General features: G+C 46.4%; 2 protein-coding genes across 2 annotated transcripts; one reads left to right on the forward strand and one right to left on the reverse strand.

Moving 5' to 3' along the window:
• Positions 1-684: 684 nt before the first annotated feature.
• Positions 685-10,356, forward strand: SNRPA1 (small nuclear ribonucleoprotein polypeptide A'). The gene is made up of 9 exons (XM_082198836.1): positions 685-843; positions 3,440-3,587; positions 3,760-3,838; positions 5,449-5,495; positions 7,093-7,195; positions 8,066-8,145; positions 8,590-8,665; positions 9,401-9,494; positions 10,115-10,356. The coding sequence occupies exons 1-9, from the start codon at positions 762-764 to the stop codon at positions 10,171-10,173; spliced, it is 768 nt and encodes a 255-aa protein (XP_082054962.1). The 5' UTR covers positions 685-761; the 3' UTR covers positions 10,174-10,356.
• Positions 10,357-14,260: 3,904 nt separating this feature from the next.
• LOC309518634 (F-box and leucine-rich repeat protein 13-like) lies at positions 14,261-16,264 on the reverse strand. Its single transcript, XM_082198954.1, has one exon. The coding sequence runs from the start codon at positions 16,038-16,040 to the stop codon at positions 14,496-14,498; it is 1,545 nt and encodes a 514-aa protein (XP_082055080.1). The 5' UTR covers positions 16,041-16,264; the 3' UTR covers positions 14,261-14,495.
• Between the last annotated feature and the right edge of the window lie 455 nt (positions 16,265-16,719).

Consider the following 16,719-nt stretch of genomic DNA (forward strand, 5'->3'; position numbering starts at 1 on the left):
AAGTAGATAAATAGGTAGGGACGCGGGTGGCGCTGTGGTTTAAACCACAAAGCCTAGGACTTGCCGATCAGAAGGTTGATGGTTCGAATCCCCGCAATGGGGTGAGCTCCTGTTGCTCAGTCCCTGCTCCTGCCAACCTAGCAGTTCAAAAGCACGTCACGTGCAAGTAGATAAACAGGTACCGCTCCGGCGGGAAGGTAAACGGCATTTCCATGCGCTGCTCTGGTTCGCCAGAAGTGGCTTAGTCATGCTGGCCACATGACCCGGAAGCTGTACGCCGGCTTCCTCGGCCAATAAAGCGAGATGAGCGCCACAACCCCAGAGTCCTCCACGACTGGACCCAATGGTAAGGGGTCCCTTTACCTTTTTATGCACAGAACTGTGCTACAGAAATTAGTTGTAAGTTTGCACAGAATTGTGCTAAAAGGAATTTGGTGGCAAATATGCACAGAACCGTGTTAAATGCATGTTACTTAACTGCGTCTAACCAAGCGGGCACCATATGCTTCTCTTCTCGAGGGTAAGCGCAACTGGACCCAAAAGCCTCTACAGGCCTCCCAGCACTCAAAGCGTCGCCATGGCGACGAGCAAACGTCTCTCCGAAGGCGCCGCTCGGCACTCGACTTACCCCCTGTCTCCGTGGCTCGGCGACTCGGCTCTGCCGGCTGCGCGGCCGGCCGGCGCATGCGTATTAATTCGGCTCCCCCGTCGGCGTGCCGCTCAGGTTTTCTTTTGGTGTGCGGCGGCCACGGGGAGCGAAAATGGTGAAGCTGACGGCGGAGCTCATCGAGCAGGCGGCGCAGTACACAAACGCCGTGCGGGACCGGGAGCTGGACCTGCGCGGTGAGGAACTCGGCCTTGTGGTGGTGGCGGCGGCGGCCTGGGAGCGGGAAGCGCGCGGCGCTTGCTTGGCCTTAGTAGGCCTGAAGCGCGCGGGCAGTAGGCAAAGCGTGAGGGGCAGCTGAGTCGGGGGACGGTGGCTCAAGAGGGTCACGTTAGGTGGCCCACGTGGGTCGCGCCGCCCCTGTCCTGGAAAGGGTGTGGTTGGCGCACCTGTTGCCTCTGGTGGTAATAGGAGCTCAATGCCGCAGAGGTCACCTGGGCCTTAAGGAGCAAAGTTGGTTCGGTGGGCACCCCCAAAATAATGGACAGGTGCTAACGTAAGAAGAACCCTGTTGCATATACAGTGGTACCTCGGGTTAAGTACTTAATTCGTTCCGGAGGTCTGTTCTTAACCTGAAGCACCACTTTATCTAATGGGGCCTCCTGCTGCCGCTGCGCCGCCAGAGCACGATTTCTGTTCTCATCCTGAAACAAAGTTCTTAACAGTATGCCCCACGGAGAGCGTCAAGGTCCATAAAAAGCAACACCCTAGTGTTCCCGGGCCCTAAGGAAGTTAGATTAGCTTCAGCCAGAGCCAAGGCCTTTTCAACTCTGGCTCTGGCCTGGTGGAACGCTCTGCCTCATGAGACCAGGGCCCTGCAGGATCTGATTTCTTTCTGCAGGGCCTGTAAGACAGAATTGTTCCACCTGGCCTTTGGCTTGGAGCCAATTTGATTCCCTCCCCCTCTTTCTTTTTTCTTTTCCTTTCTCCTGCGATGAGGTTTCAATATTTTAATGTTGTATTTTAATTTTGTTTTTAAGTTGTATTCATTCAGTTTGTTTTTATTATTGCTTGTTAGCCGCCCTGAGCCCGGCCTTGGCTGGGGAGGGCGGGGTATAAATTATTATTATTATTATTATTATTATTAACCTGAAGCACTATTTCTGGGTTAGCAGAGTCTGTAACCTGAAGCGTATGTAACCCGAGGTACCACTGTACTGTAGATAGGTAAAGGGACCCCTGACCATTAGGTCCAGTCGTGGCCCACTCTGGGGTTGCGGCGCTCATCTCGCTTTATTGGCCAAGGGAGCTGGCGTACAGCTTCCGGGTCACGTGGCCAGCATGACTAACCTGCTTCTGGCGAACCAGAGCAGTGCACGGAAACGCCGTTTACCTTCCCGCCGGAGTGGTACCTTTTTATCTACAGTGGTACCTCAGGTTAAGAACTTGATTCGTTCTGGAGGTCCATTCAACCTGAAACTGTTCTTAACCTGAGGTACCACTTTAGCTAATAGGGCCTTCCGCTGCCACTGCGCCACTGCCACGCAATTTCTGTTCTTGACCTGAAGCAAAGTTCTTAACCCGAGGTACTATTTCTGGCTTAGCGGAGTCTGTAAGCTGAAGCGTCTGTAACCCAAGGTACCACTGTACTTGCACTTTGACGTGCCTTCGAACTGCTAAGTTGGCAGGAGCAGGGACCGAGCAATGGGAGCTCACCCTGTCACAGGGATTCGAACCGCCGACCTTCTGATCAGCGAGCCCTAGGCTCTGTGGTTTAACCCACAGCGCCACCCGCATCCCGTTGCATATATATACAGTCTCTAATAAGAGGCCATCCACACAGTTCCAGGAAACTCAAAAGGAGCTAATGAAGACCCTTACACCATCATGTTTAGTATTCATTTTAATTTATTAAATCTATATATCACAGGGCAGATCACAACATAAAAATGCAAAATGGGAACACAGAATACAAACCAAAGCGAAACAAAAATACCTAATAACCCTCCCTCCCACAAGTACAGTGGTGCCCCGCAAGACGAATGCCTCGCAAGGCGAAAAACTCGCTAGACGAAAGGGTTTTCCGTTTTTGCGTTGCTTCGCTAGACGAATTTCCCTATGGGCTTGCTTCGCAAGACGAAAACGTCTTGCGCTTTTTTAAAAAAGCCGCTTGAAGAGGCGCAGTTGCGACGGGCCGTGCTTCGCAAGACGGAAAACATCGCAAGACGAAAAGACTCGCGGAACGAATTATTTTCGTCTTGCGAGGCACCACTGTATTTGGCATCTAGAGTGATTTCTTAAGAATAGAGCTTTTAATTAGCTGTTGCAGCTGTTAACTGTTGATGGAATTTCCCTCTGTGAGCCTGATTTTTTAAAGCAATTTAAGAGAATGGCTATTACCACAAAGGAAGCTGTCATATACTGAGCCGACCATTGGTCTATCAAGCTCAGTGTTACTTTTACATTGACTGGTAGTGACTCTCTAGGGTTTCAGACAGAAGCCTCTCTGAGTCCTACCTGAATTTTCCAGATATTAAACCTGAGACCTTCTTCAAACAAAGCATGTGCTCTACCTCTACTTAACATGACTTGTAGCAGTGAGAACTACAAATTAGTATTGAGTGCTTTGAAGTACTATTTTTTTCTGCCTATCCTAAAACTGCTGGCACGCAATTTCACTGAGTAACCCCAAGTCCATCCTCTCAGAATTGTCAGGATAGTTGTAAGAAACACTGAGGTGATAGTTTTCTTTCATATGTCGTCTAATGCATAACTGAAGTATATATTTCTCCTGCACTATAGTTTGTTTGTTTTTGTCCCGTGTTGCATCATCAGGATATAAGATCCCTGTGATTGAGAACTTGGGCGCTACCTTGGACCAGTTTGATGCTATTGATTTCTCTGACAATGAGATTCGGAAGTTAGATGGGTTTCCTCTGCTGAAAAGACTGAAAACATTGCTGATGAATAACAACAGGTTAAGGTGAGTGTCTTTCCAACTTCAATTTTGAGATCTCTTTGGCTGCAGTTCTCAATACTCTACTTCTTGTACCACTTATTCAAGTCTAAGCTTAAAAGCAGTTGAAGTTTGGGGAAGAGGACTTACAACTTCCAAGATAATAATTATTCTGATGGCTCCCCCCTTTTTTTTTTAGCCGAATAGGTGAGGGACTTGAACAGTCTTTACCAAATCTCAAGGAGCTCATTCTTACCAACAATAACATCATGGAATTGGTAAGTGAAATAAAGGATGAAAGAAATTGGAATGATTGAATGACATACAGTGGTGCCTCGCAAGACGAAAAGAATTCGTTCTGCGAGTCTTTTCGTCTTGCGGTGTTTTTTGTCTTGCAAAGCACGGCCCGTCGCAACTGCACCTCTTCAAGCGGCTTTAAAAAAAAAGCGCAAGACGTTTCCGTCTTGCAAAGCAAGCCCATAGGGAAATTCGTCTAGCGAAGCAACGCAAAAACAGAAAACCCTTTCGTCTAGCGAGTTTTTCGTCTTGCGAGGCATTCGTCTTGCAGGGCACCACTGTACACGTAATCACTAGAAAGGCCCCAAATTTTCTAAGATAGGGTTTTCTTGCCTTTTTTTGATTACATGAGGCAACTTTCTCAGTGAAGATTTTACCCATTCTGACTTCTTGAGAGCAGTTGCAATGTAGCAGATAATACCAGTGAAATGTTACTCAGAATATTGTTTCCATGTTGTTGCTTAAAATAAAGAAATGGCCCAGGTTTGCACACAACATTAAACCATGGTTTTGTGCTACATGCATGAGCAAGATGACCCTGAACAACACTGCTCTCCCATTTCTTCCTTCCATGCAGCTGGGAGTCCTTGGCAGCGGTTTAATTTTGCTTTCCACTGATCACAGCTTATCATTGTGAATGACCTAGAGATTGTGATTTGTAACAAATTTTGCTAAGTTTAATCAAGCCAGCTGCAGAAACAACAGTTTGAAGCTTGTGGCCCTCCAGATGTTAATGGACTCCTGCTGCCTTCAGTCAGCATGGCAGTCCTTTGATATCTACCATCAATCTTGGCTGGTTGCTTGGTCTGAAAATAAATGGCCATAAAGGCTTGTCTGAGCTTAGGAAAAGCAAAGTTAAACAAATAAGCTCTATGATCCAAAACTACCTGAAAAACCTGAACTTAAAATTATTTCTTAATCAGACACTGTATTTTGTTAATATGCAATTTTGTCATTGATATTTGTACAGTGGTACCTCGGGTTAAGAAATTAATTCGTTCTGGAGGTCCGTTCTTAACCTGAAACTGTTCTTAACCTGAGGTACCACTTTAGCTAATGGGGCTGCCCCACGATTTTTGTTCTCATCCTGAAGCAAAGTTCTTAACCCAAGGTACTATTTCTGGCTTAGTGGAGTCTGTAATTTTCTTTTGGTGCATTTATATGTGGAGAGAAGCAATGTCCAATTGGAAATAGCATCTACATACAATATGGTTGGGTGTAGTAAGCCATACACACCCTTGGAGAAGAGCTCAGTAACCAAGTGAAAAAAATCAGTTGAAAATAAACCCTAGAATGTAAACTGACCCCATAAATAACTTTGTTGCTTCTGTTCTAGGTGAATTTTTGAATGCAAAGACACTAAGGGTCAATTGTCTTTCTTTTACAATGTAAAGCCATACAACTGAGACAAATGTGTTTAACATGTTTCACATAGTGAGTTAAGCCTAACTGTTCTTAAGCTATAAAGTTTGAAATGCATGCAATGATCCTCATTTTATAGTATAATTAACTCTTGGTTAAGGGGCCTCAGTGTGAGCTGGAAAACATATATTAACATAGCTTTAACTACATTTGTGTTTCTCTTATTCAGGGTGATCTAGATCCTTTGGCAACTGTCAAATCACTAACATATCTGAGGTATGAGATAATTCACCTTTGTGATCAAATATTATAATATGCCTTCCTTACCAAACGTCTGTCCTATAAATTAAGGTTGGCAACATGATCTGCCAAATATTTTTTTCCCCCGAAGCCTTCAACACTTAACAGAACTAAGAGGGCTTGCTTTGTTTTCCAAAAGCTCTCTAGGGATTTCCGAGTGTGGAGTTGTGGTAAGAATTCACCTCTACACCCCCACTGTTTGTTACCCAGGTGAGGGACCACCTTTTAAATGAACCACAGAACCAAGGAAACTGTTTCAAGTCCAGCATCCAGATTTAGAGACTCGGCATTTTTATTTATTTTATGTATCTATTGCAATAGAACTCAACCCAAAGTGCCAGTTGAGAGGGTTTGCTCTGAGCTTATATAGTAGTTCAAACATAGCAAACGAAGAGTCATAAAAAATCTTCACATACGTCAGGAAAGGTTACAGGTCATGAAACAGAAAAAATGTATGGCCTTTTCCTGCTTTCCACTCCCTCTGCTGTCGTCTTGTGGTTGACCAGCAGTGCCTAGACCTTTTGCCCATTTTGGGTATTGGATGTCCCACATTGCCCTGGCAGCCTAGTCTATTATCATTCTTTGCTGACGTTTCTCCATCTATCTTTCAGGAAGCTTCCAAGGATTTTTGATTAAGACTCTGGTACTAACTCATGTGAAAACATCCTGCCATTTGTGCTGCTTTCAAGGTCAGATAAGGAGAGATGGAATGCAGCGTAGGCGGGAGAGACTCACAAATGAGAACACACAAAACTCAAGCCTAACACATTCTGCCTAACAGTTAAATGCAAAGACAGTGAAACGCTGAAACATTATTAAAATAATAAAAATGTACACCTGGGGTCTTTAGATATGAATTCTTACCACAGAGTGATGCTTCTTCACAAGAGGAGAGTATAATAAAAGTATGATGAGATAAATAATTATATATTGAAGAGATCCCTGTTTATTTTATGTAATTAACATTTGCATGGTTCATTTTTTAACATTTTGCTGAGGCTTTTTCAGAATGAAATGAAAATATTATGCTTCATATAGTTATCAGATAATATTTTGATTCATAGGTGGCACTGAATAGCATAGGTCTTTGAAAGAAGTGTCACGTTTTCCTGTCTCTGTTTGTAATGTTTGCATAAACTTTTATGTTCATGAGCATCACAAACAGACGTAGCAGATTAGTAGGTCCTGCCTCCAATAAAATTAAATTTGAGAGCAGTTCTGGCATCAGTAACCCACTAACGGTGACAGCAATCAAAGCTCTTATTCTTCATCAAATAGTGTGATCAGTTTACTTTTGGTTATTAATCTCCCTTTAATTAGTCAAGCAACTCGGCTTTTTACCTCGGTCCTCAAAGTGGCTGGTGGACCAAAGCATGGTTAAGAGGTTGGCAGGACTCTAGGGTCTTGCCATTTGGTCTGGCCTCTTAAAAATAATTATTCCCAACATTGGTAAGAACCTGGGAGATGAAGGGGAAAGACACTTGGCAATAGGGAATGTTGGGCCAAAACATTCCTCTTCAGCAGTGCCTTTGTTTGAACTGTGTAAATATGTTTCTCCTTTTCCTCCCTTCAGTATTTTAAGGAATCCAGTGACAAATAAGAAGCATTATAGGTTGTATGTCATCTTCAAGGTCCCACAAGTCAGAGTCCTGGATTTCCAAAAAGTGAAATTAAAAGTAAGTGTTTTGGCAATTGTGAAGAATTTGTCTTTTGAGAAGCTATGCATTTAAATGTTTACTACTTGAGTTTTCTTTTCGTGCCTATAGTATAACATAATTTTCTCATTATAACACATTTTCAGACTGTGACATTTGTTTATGGCTATGGCTCTGCAAATGTAATTCTGAATGCCTTTCTCATGACCGTGCAGATATCATGAAAACACATTTATGAATCTGCAGTCATAAGCCTGGAAGCTTTTTTATTTGGAACTGTATTTTAGATTTGAATCATTATTAACATAAATACAGGATTGCCTTCTCCTCACCAATCAGCAAATGTTAGCCTAAATGAAAGCTTGAAGCAGTTTTCAGACGATAAACTTGCTGAAGCATTTTAGTCTGTATCTTATTGTGTGTTCCATTTACTTGAAATAGTTTCTGTGAAGGTAATTCCTTGAAATGGGGGGTGTCTGTTCCCTGCCCGCAGCTGTGGCTGGAGGAAAGAAAGCAGAGTCTTATCAAATATGCTTTGAGATTAAATGTTAGTTTCTTGTGTAACAAATAAACTCTAGTTTGCCTGCTGGCTGTGACTTCAATCAACTTCATACTGTTTTTGAAGTGAAATTAATGGACAGGAACTATTGCGTGGTGGGGAATATCTCAGTGGACTCCCTTGCCATCTGAGCTAAATGGAAAATAGATCTTTCTTGTGAAGGGTTATAGGTTTCACTAGGGCCAACTTTTAAGGCTTCATCTTGATGCCACCTTGTTTTTTCAAGAATTGCACATCACCGTGCCATTTCTTTTTGGGATACAGGAGCTATGCACCGTATACATGCTTCTATTGAATGTTGCATTAACTCTGTGTGTGTGGTATCGCTGTAGGAGCGTCAGGAGGCAGAGAAAATGTTCAAGGGCAAGCGGGGTGCACAGCTTGCAAAGGATATTGCCAGGAGAGCAAAAACGTAAGATACAGATAACCACTTTAAACTGGCAGTCTCCTTCAGAAACACCACAGCCGGTTTGTAAATACTCTTGGGCTGTAAGAAAATTGAGTAGTCGGTGCGCTAGTTAGCACCAAAATTGCCTTGTTGATGAATGGCAATCATTGCCTCTTTTTCCCGACAAGTACATTATGAACCCTGACAGTTTTAACATCCAAGCTAGCAGCTTGAACAACACATCCGATTGATATTTTTTTCATAAAAGGCTCTAAAAAGGGTGGGATGTGGGAAGGTCACTCTGCTGGTGTTTCTGAAGGAGCTATTACTTGATTGTATCAGTTTGTTAACAAAGATAAGATACTACACCTGATTGAAATTGGTGCTTCCGGAGACTTCTCTTTGGAAGCTTGAGAAGCATGACAATAACTCTTTGACTTTAACAAGGCGTCTTTTTTCCTTCTGAAGTTTCAACCCAGGTGCTGGCTTGCCAAGTGACAAAAAGAAGGTGGGCCCTTCCCCAGGAGATGTGGAGGCTATTAAGGTAATGTTTTTCAGACTTGTACAGGGAGGAATCTACCAAGAAAAACATTCACTGTCATTTACTTCCAGAAGATAGATCTATCTATGTGTGTATTGAGTGTGCCACATTGCTTTGTTTTTCAGGTACTACATAGTTTGCGTAGCTTTCCTTTGCAAATAAAGAGTTCAGATTTTGTAAACATACTATAACTGTCTTGCACCTTATTGCAAAAATTCAAGTTTCTAAGTGGCCAGATCAACACAGTCTGATAGCTAGGGGTAGATATCAGTAGGTTAAATATGTATTTGTCTAAGGAGGAACAGCTAAAATGTAATAGATAATAAAATGTCACCCTCTAGCTGGAATTGAATTGAACTCTTCTTGACATGCTGAATCGTTTTCAGAGCCAGTGTGGTGTAGTGGTAAAGAGTGGTAGGTTCGTAATCTGGGGAACCTCCACATGCAGCTGCTGGGTGACCTTGGGCCAGTCACACGTCTCTGAAGTCTCTCAGCCCCACTCACCTCACAGAGTGTATGTTGTGGGGGAGGAAGGAAAAGGAGAATGTGAGCCGCTTTGAGACTCCTTAAAGGGAGTGAAAGGTGGGATATCAAATCCAAACTCCTCTTCTTCTTCCTTGGTGTTCAGACCAGTCTTGTTAGCACTGTTGTAATAGGCACAGTTCAATTGTTGTGAAACAGGCATTGAATTTAATGTTAACAGTGTTGCATAAGTGACCTTTGATTTTTCCCTTTAAGAATGCCATTGCTAATGCCACAACACTTGCTGAAGTAGAGAGGCTGAAGGGTCTGTTGCAGGCTGGTCAGATACCTGGCAGAGATCGTAAAGCAGGTAAGGAATATCTTTGGAACCCTTATTCTTGCAGGACATTTAGAACAGAGGTTGGACTGCCCCTTTTCTGTCGCTTTCTTCCTCTCCGCGCAGGGGAGTTGGCCCTTGCCAGAAGTCAACAACAACACACCCACCCACCCCTGCCACCAGCCAAACAATACCCTAGCCCAAGAATCTGTTCAGCAGCCTTGGCTTTTGTAGCTGGAGTCAATCATAGCCCTGCCCTCCCAGGCCAGGTGGGAAAAGGCCTGCCAGGCAGGGAGCAGATCTTCCAGGACTCACAGCCAAGATGGTATAAGGCAGCTTCTGATTTTTAGACAGAAGTTTTAAGAAAGCTAGGATTTTCCATAGCCTAGAAAAGGCCACTATGCAAAATTAAGTATTTCTTGGCAGCAGTAGTTAGTAGAATAGCCATTATTGCAGCTTAAGGAAGCAAATAAGCTAAGAACCTGCAAATTCACTTAATGCTAGTGAGCTAAATTTGAAGCATCAAAAGCCCATCTTTGGAATACTTCCGTAGAATAAAAAAGCAGACCTGTACAGTCACTCCTTATCATCAGCTTCACATTTGTGGTGGATGGAATGATTAAAATATTAAGAAATTGTGCTCTTTTCTTTAGGCCCTATGGATGAGGCTGAAGAAGAGATGGAGGAAGATTCAATTGCCAATGGATCCTAAAATGCATTTTTCTGCATCTGGGAAGTCTACAGAATACTCTGTACCATTGTCTGTCAAAGCCTTTTGATTGATTGCTGAAGTGGAATTATTATTTTTTGTAGTTTTTGTTCAGAATCACTTGTTAATTTTTTATACTGTACATTTTGAAGTAAAATTAAAACTTTTTTCCTAAACGCAACATAACATTTGGTGCAATCAGTTGGTTTTAAAATAATATTATTGCAGCCTTATGTTCCGTGTACCACCGTCCCACCTCCATGTGCATGTGTTGATGCTATTACATCTAAAGTTTCAAGCCATAGTTTGCACTTGCCCTCCATACCAGGAGGTTACATTTGAACTATTGTTCATTTAAAAACTTTCCTTTTGGAGAGATGCAGTTCACTTGCCGAGAGCCTGGCCACATGGTTTCTTATTTGTTCCAGAAATCGCAGAGAAGAAAGGGTTGGAGGAGAGGCCTCTAAGATACAGTTACCAGATTTTTTCAATGAATCCGGGGACACTTTTTTTTTTGGAAGCTGAGTAGCAACAGGGAGTCAGTAGTGGGGATGGTGAGGCAAAAGACCCTGGTCCCAAGCAAACATTCATATTGTATAAAGGTGCAAAGCCCTTTTTTCCACCTTGTGAAACATAAATGCACAGAGTTGTTTAAAAACTGGGCAACAGCATGCTGCACGTCCGTGACTCCTGAGCTTCCCCCCGATCTGCCCCCCTCCTCCTTTGTTTTGACTGATCGGGGGGAGTCACGGGTGGGTAGCTGTTGCCCAGTTTTTTTATTTAAAAAAACCTGCGCATTTATGTATCACAGGGTTCAAAAGGAGGGCTTTGCACCTTGCCTGGCAGAGAAACAACGCACCTTGCGCCCCTCCTGGGCAACGCCCGCCCACCCATGACTCCCAAGCCTCCCCTGATCTGTCAAAACAAAGGGGGAAGGGGGCAGGAGATCTGTACCACTGGACGTCCCTGGTTCCCCTTCGGCAGTGGCGGCGGTAGCGAGCAGCTCCTGAAGCCAGCCAGAGCCAACTGCGCTACCAGGCTGGCTCCGGGCTACTGAGGCTGCCACTGCCACATTTCCAGGGGACAGATTTGCAAATCCGGGGACGACTGGTAACCCTACTCTAAGAGCCTGCTAAGCCACACCCACACTGGCAACTTCAGCTCAGGACTCGGGTTAGGCCTTTCATGCACACAAGTGTGAATCAATAACTATACTACAGCAGTTATTACCTCAGAGAAGGTAAGGTTGACCCCTATTTTGAAACAAATGTCAGCCAGAACGTCTGCATTGCTTCTGTTATGTGCCTTGGTGAGTGTGTGATGTGTCACACCTTATAATAATCCACCCCCATCATTCAGCCCGAACACTCTCTTTTGTGGAGGTCCAGATTCCCTTGGGGGGTGTTTTGTGGGAGGTACATTTTGTTGGTGGACCAGGGCTGTAGCTTGTGGTAAGTGGAGCCAGAGCTAAAAGTGGGCAGGGTTTTATGTTACTTCCTCTGCACCCGGGAAGCTGCCTGGAGAGAGACAGATCATTCTCGGTGGAATTCTGAATTGTTCCTTCTCTCCTCCATTCGCCCCCACCCCATGTGAAATCAAATCAGTGGCTGCAGTTTCCCCATTTTTAGTGTCTAAGGGCCTGCCGCTGCCACCCTTTGTTTATTAGCAAACGCTCTGGGTATGAGCGCACTAACATTGCAAGTATCTCTACTTGCTGCAGGAGGGGCCAGTTCTTATTGATGGGACTCCCTCAACCATTAGATCTCTGGGCTTCTTGTGGCTTGACCTAGCCTCTTCTGTCCTGTCTGGGATGGGGCTATGAGCCACACATGAAACCATCTCTTGCTTCTGTGTAGTAACACAGCCAGGGCCAAAGCCTAGAGCCATGTAGCCACTCTACACCCACCCATCCTGTGATCACCCAAAGAGTGGCAGGTGATGGGAGGCACTGGCAAACGGATCCTGCATCAGTATCTGGATCAGGCTCACGCCAGGCCCCACAAAATTTGCCATTGGTTGCCACAGTATCACACACACACACACACACACACACAAAGGATTCCACACGAAAACGCTTATGTCCCTGTGGAGATGGCAATACTGAATTGGTGCATGCCCTTCTAGCTTGCACTCTTTATAAAGAGTTGAGGAATGAGATTATCACCCCTACAGTGGTGCCTTGCAAGACGAAATTAATTCATTCCGCGAGTTTTTTCGTCTTGCGGTTTTTTTGTCTTGCGAAGCACGGTGTCGGAAAAGTTTTGGAAAAGCTTCAAAAATCACCAAAGTCTTCAAAAACCTCAAAAAAGGCTACCACACCGCGTGCTATGAGTTGCTCCTCGAAGTCAAGTCGCAACTGTATTAACGGTTTTAAGAAAAAGGAAACAAACTTGCAAGACGTTTCCGTCTTGCGAAGCAAGCCCATAGGGAAAATCGTCTTGCGAAGCAACTCAAAAAACCAAAAACCCTTTTGTTTTGCGAGTTTTCCGTCTTGCGAGGCATTCGTCTTGCGAGGTACCACTGTATTTTATTGTCTATTCTGGGTCGCTGAACCACTGCCACTGTCCTTTCTCTTGGCAGATCAAGATGAGCAAGTGACAGCAAAGGTTGCAAGGTTTTTAGTTGGGGCACTCAGAATAAGATCCACTACAGTGGACGCTCAGGTTGCGAACGTGATCCATGCGGGAGGCATGTTCACAACCCGCAGCACTGCATCCGCGTGCACACGGTTGCGATTTGGCACTTCTGCGTATGCGCAAAGCGTGATTTAGCACTTCTGCGCTTGCGCGACCACCGAAACCCGGAAGTGACCCATTCCGGTACTTGGGTTTCGGCGCGTCCGTAACCCGAAAAAACACAGCCTGAAGTGTCTTTAACCTGGGTTATGACTGTATTTGACTATTGATTCAGAACCCTAAAATGTATTTGTGGTGATCACACAGGGTCCCCGGACGTTTGACGGTCTATTGATCCCTGTGCCACCACTGTGCTCGCTTCCCCGCTGCCACCAACCCGTTACTCTTGGGTACACACTGAGTCCAGACAGTTAAAATTAAACCAAATAAACAAGTTTATTTTATAAGCATTAACAAGTTTATGGTTTCTCAGATAATTTTCTTGTCAGTTTCTTAACCTTAGTTTCTTTACCAGTCTATACCTTCCTAATACCTTCTGACTGATTATCTCAACAGTTTGTCAGATTCTCTCACTCTCTCACATCAGACGAGCCCAACCCACAGACTTATCCTCCCTCTCTCTTAACTCCAGACTGACTTCTTAACAACTCGAACTTGAATTCAAACTCCTCCCCTTGGGTTCCTATAGGTTAGTCATTTTACAATTACTTAACCCTTTCCTTATGAACCCAGTATGATGTCACACACCTAGGAGGGCAAACGCCACATTATTTTATATAATTGACTTTTTATTTCTATTCTTTGTATATTGCATTGTTGTTTTATTGCTATGGCCGATGGCTGATGCAAATAAAGATTTCATTCATTCTCTGCTCCTGCCTTTGGGCTTCACAGAAGCATCTTATGGACTAGATAGGTCTTTGGCCTGATCCAGCAGGGCTTTTCTCATGTTCTTGTATCATGGTAATATTTTTATTTTAAAAATATATTTGTTTCTACAAACAAAAGGTGCACTTTCCCAGGTAAGTGTGCTTAACACCCGACTTGTAGCGCCAAAAATTCCTGGACCCGTGAAGGTGCTATGATTTCAGGTCTTGTTTTTTTGTTTTTCAGTTTCTGTGCGCTTTTTCATAGTATTGTTTTCTTTTCAAAAGGGTTGGCAAACTTTTAATTTTGTCGTAAGACATCAGGAATGTAGAAGCAGTTGCACAGCATGGAATAATAGAGCTCTGCTAATTGCATACTTTTGCAACTGAAGTAATACCTAATTAGGGATTGTTTTTGATTTTTAAAGAAATCCTGCTCCTCTGCCAAAAAAAAAAGACTTCCAGGGCAACTTACAAATCACTAAAAAGAAAGTTTTTATCTCTTAATGACCTCAGACATACCATCTGAAAAACACAACACAAAATGAAAATGGTTTGCAGAATAGAGGAGAAAATAACCAAATACCCTTAGTTTTCACATGCTTTTTATCAGAAAAAAATACAAAACGGAAAGGCACTGGTGAAAAGCAACAGTAATAATAGACTTGCAGAGTTGGAAAAGAACCACAAGGGTCATCTAGTCCAACCCCCTGCAATGCAGAAATATTTTGCCCAGCATGGGTCTCCTTGACAGATTAGGAGTCTCGTGCTCTACTGACTGAGCTACGTCAGTAGACAAACTGTTTGGCAGATTACACAGCTCTCAGAGAATCGACAGTCCAGGCATCTGTTGCTCCATTTCTAGCATGCAGTCGAGGCTGAAGTTGCAACCACAGCGGTAGAGCTTGCGCAGCCCGCCCAAGCCCCGTACGATATAAGCCAGACTTGCGTCTCCCAGAGTCTCGCAGCAGGTAATGTTCAAGGTTGAAAGGGGCAAGCACCCCCTCGACAGGTGCCTAATTCCCAGGTCGGTGATATTGCAGTAGCTTACTTCGAGGATGTTCAAGCTCCTCATGCCCGACAGGAACAGCAGGCCTTCGTCCCTGATCTTCTCACAGCAGCAGAGTTTGAGGTGGCGCAAGCAGGAGAGGCCCTGGGCCAGATACCGACAGGTGAGATTGGTGAGCCGCTCGCATTCCTCAAGGTCGAGCTCCTCCAGCTGCAGGCAGCCGCGGCTGGTGATGCCCGCCAGGTGCCCAATGCCCGCGTCGCTGATTCTCTGGCAGAAGCTCAGGTTGAGGCTCTTCAGCCTGCTCAGGAGTGACATGGACGGCAGAGCCCCATCCCCGATATTCCCACAGAAGCGGAGGCTGAGGTGGACCAGGCGGGGGAGGCCCTGGGTCACGTAGCGGACGGCGTGATCGCTGAGCTGGCCGCAGCCCGCCAGGTCGAGTTCCTCCAACCCCAGGCAGCCGTCGGCAGTGATGCCCGCCAGGTGCCCAATGCCCACGTCGGTGATTCTCTGGCAGAAGCTGAGGTTGAGGGTTCTCAGCCTGGTCAGCCGCGACAGGGGCACCAAAGCCTCATCTCTGATGCCCCCACAGAAGCGGACGCTGAGGTAGCGCAGGCGGGGGAGGCCCTGGGCCACGTGGTGGAGGGCAACATCGCTGAGTCTGTCGCAGTTCTCTAGGCTGAGGCACTCCAGCTGCAGGCAGCCCCTTGCCGTGATGCCCGCCAGGTGCCCTACGCCCACGTTGGTGACCAGGTTGCAGTGGTCCAGGCTGAGCTTTTTCAGGTGCAGCAGCCTGTTGCTGAGGAGCAGGAGGCCCGAGTCACTCACGTGCCTGCACCCGAGCAACACCAGCTCCTCCAGGCCTTTCAGATGCTTGCCAATCTGCGCCAGGCTCCTCTTGGTGACGGATGGGCAGCCGGTCATGTTCAGCGCCCGCAGGGAGGGCAGCCCGGCCCGCAAAGCCCGGCACAGCTCGCTGTAGGTTTCGGGGGTGCAGCTTGCGTGGCTGACGGAGCCCATGGTGACACAGGGCGTCATCACGATCCGCACCCGACGGATGCCCCAGGCTGCCATGTTGGCCAACATCGACGGGTCGTTGCGGAGATGGCACAGGGACACGGGGGCCTCCGAGCGCCACCACAGGATCTGGTAGGAAGCGGCTTGCCAGCCGCGGCACACCTGCGACACCTGGACCTGGTCCTCGTCGTCCAGGTACTCGAAGATCTTGATCAGCAGCTCCGGAGGCAGGAGAGAGATGGGCGGCGGCGGCGGCGGCTCCTGCTCGGAACCGCCGCCGCTGCTGCCGCCGTCGTCCTCGGGAGGAGGCGCCTTTCGCTTCCTCCCGCCAGGACCCATTGCCTGCGGAGCCCGGCTGCAGACGAGCAAACTTCGCCTTGCGTCTGCTTAGCCGCTCGGCGCTGCTCGAGACTAGCTGCTTGCTGGACCCGTCCTCCACTACTTGTGCCCGAAGCCCAGCCCAGCGATGGGGCGGGTGAAGCCAGAGCCCCCGCCCCTTCCAGGATCATTCTAAAGTCGTGTCTTGCTTCCATGGGCGTAGCCAAGGAAACGGGGAGCAGGGGGCAGCTGCCCCCCCCAAATCGAGTAAATCAATAAAAATACTTACCTGAGGTTCTCTCCCCCTAACATGAAACTTGCCTCCCCCATAAATCCTGGCTACGCCCGTGCTTCCTCCCCCAAAATCTTAGGAGCCAGCTCCTAGGGGCCGACGTCCCCCCATAAAATATTTGAGGGGGCCGCCCCCCCCCAAAGTTGGTAGGCAGTGCCATTCAAATAGGGCGTGCGTGTGCCGTGTTATGTGATCGATTATGCGGTGTGGGCTTGCCTGCTTCCACTCCACCCCTTCCCCCCAATATTTCTTTCAAGTTGCCCCCCTTGCCCAACATGCTACCCTCCAGGCGCTGAACTACAATTCCCGCGAGCGGCGAGCTAATCAGCATGGGAGTTGCGGTTCAAAGCTTTCAGGGGCGCCAGGTTGCCGAAGGCCGGCCTGGATTGACCCGGCTGCGCCCCTGCT

Source organism: Podarcis vaucheri (assembly GCF_965113315.1).
Source record: "Podarcis vaucheri genome assembly, chromosome: 14".
NCBI lineage: Eukaryota > Metazoa > Chordata > Lepidosauria > Squamata > Lacertidae > Podarcis > Podarcis vaucheri.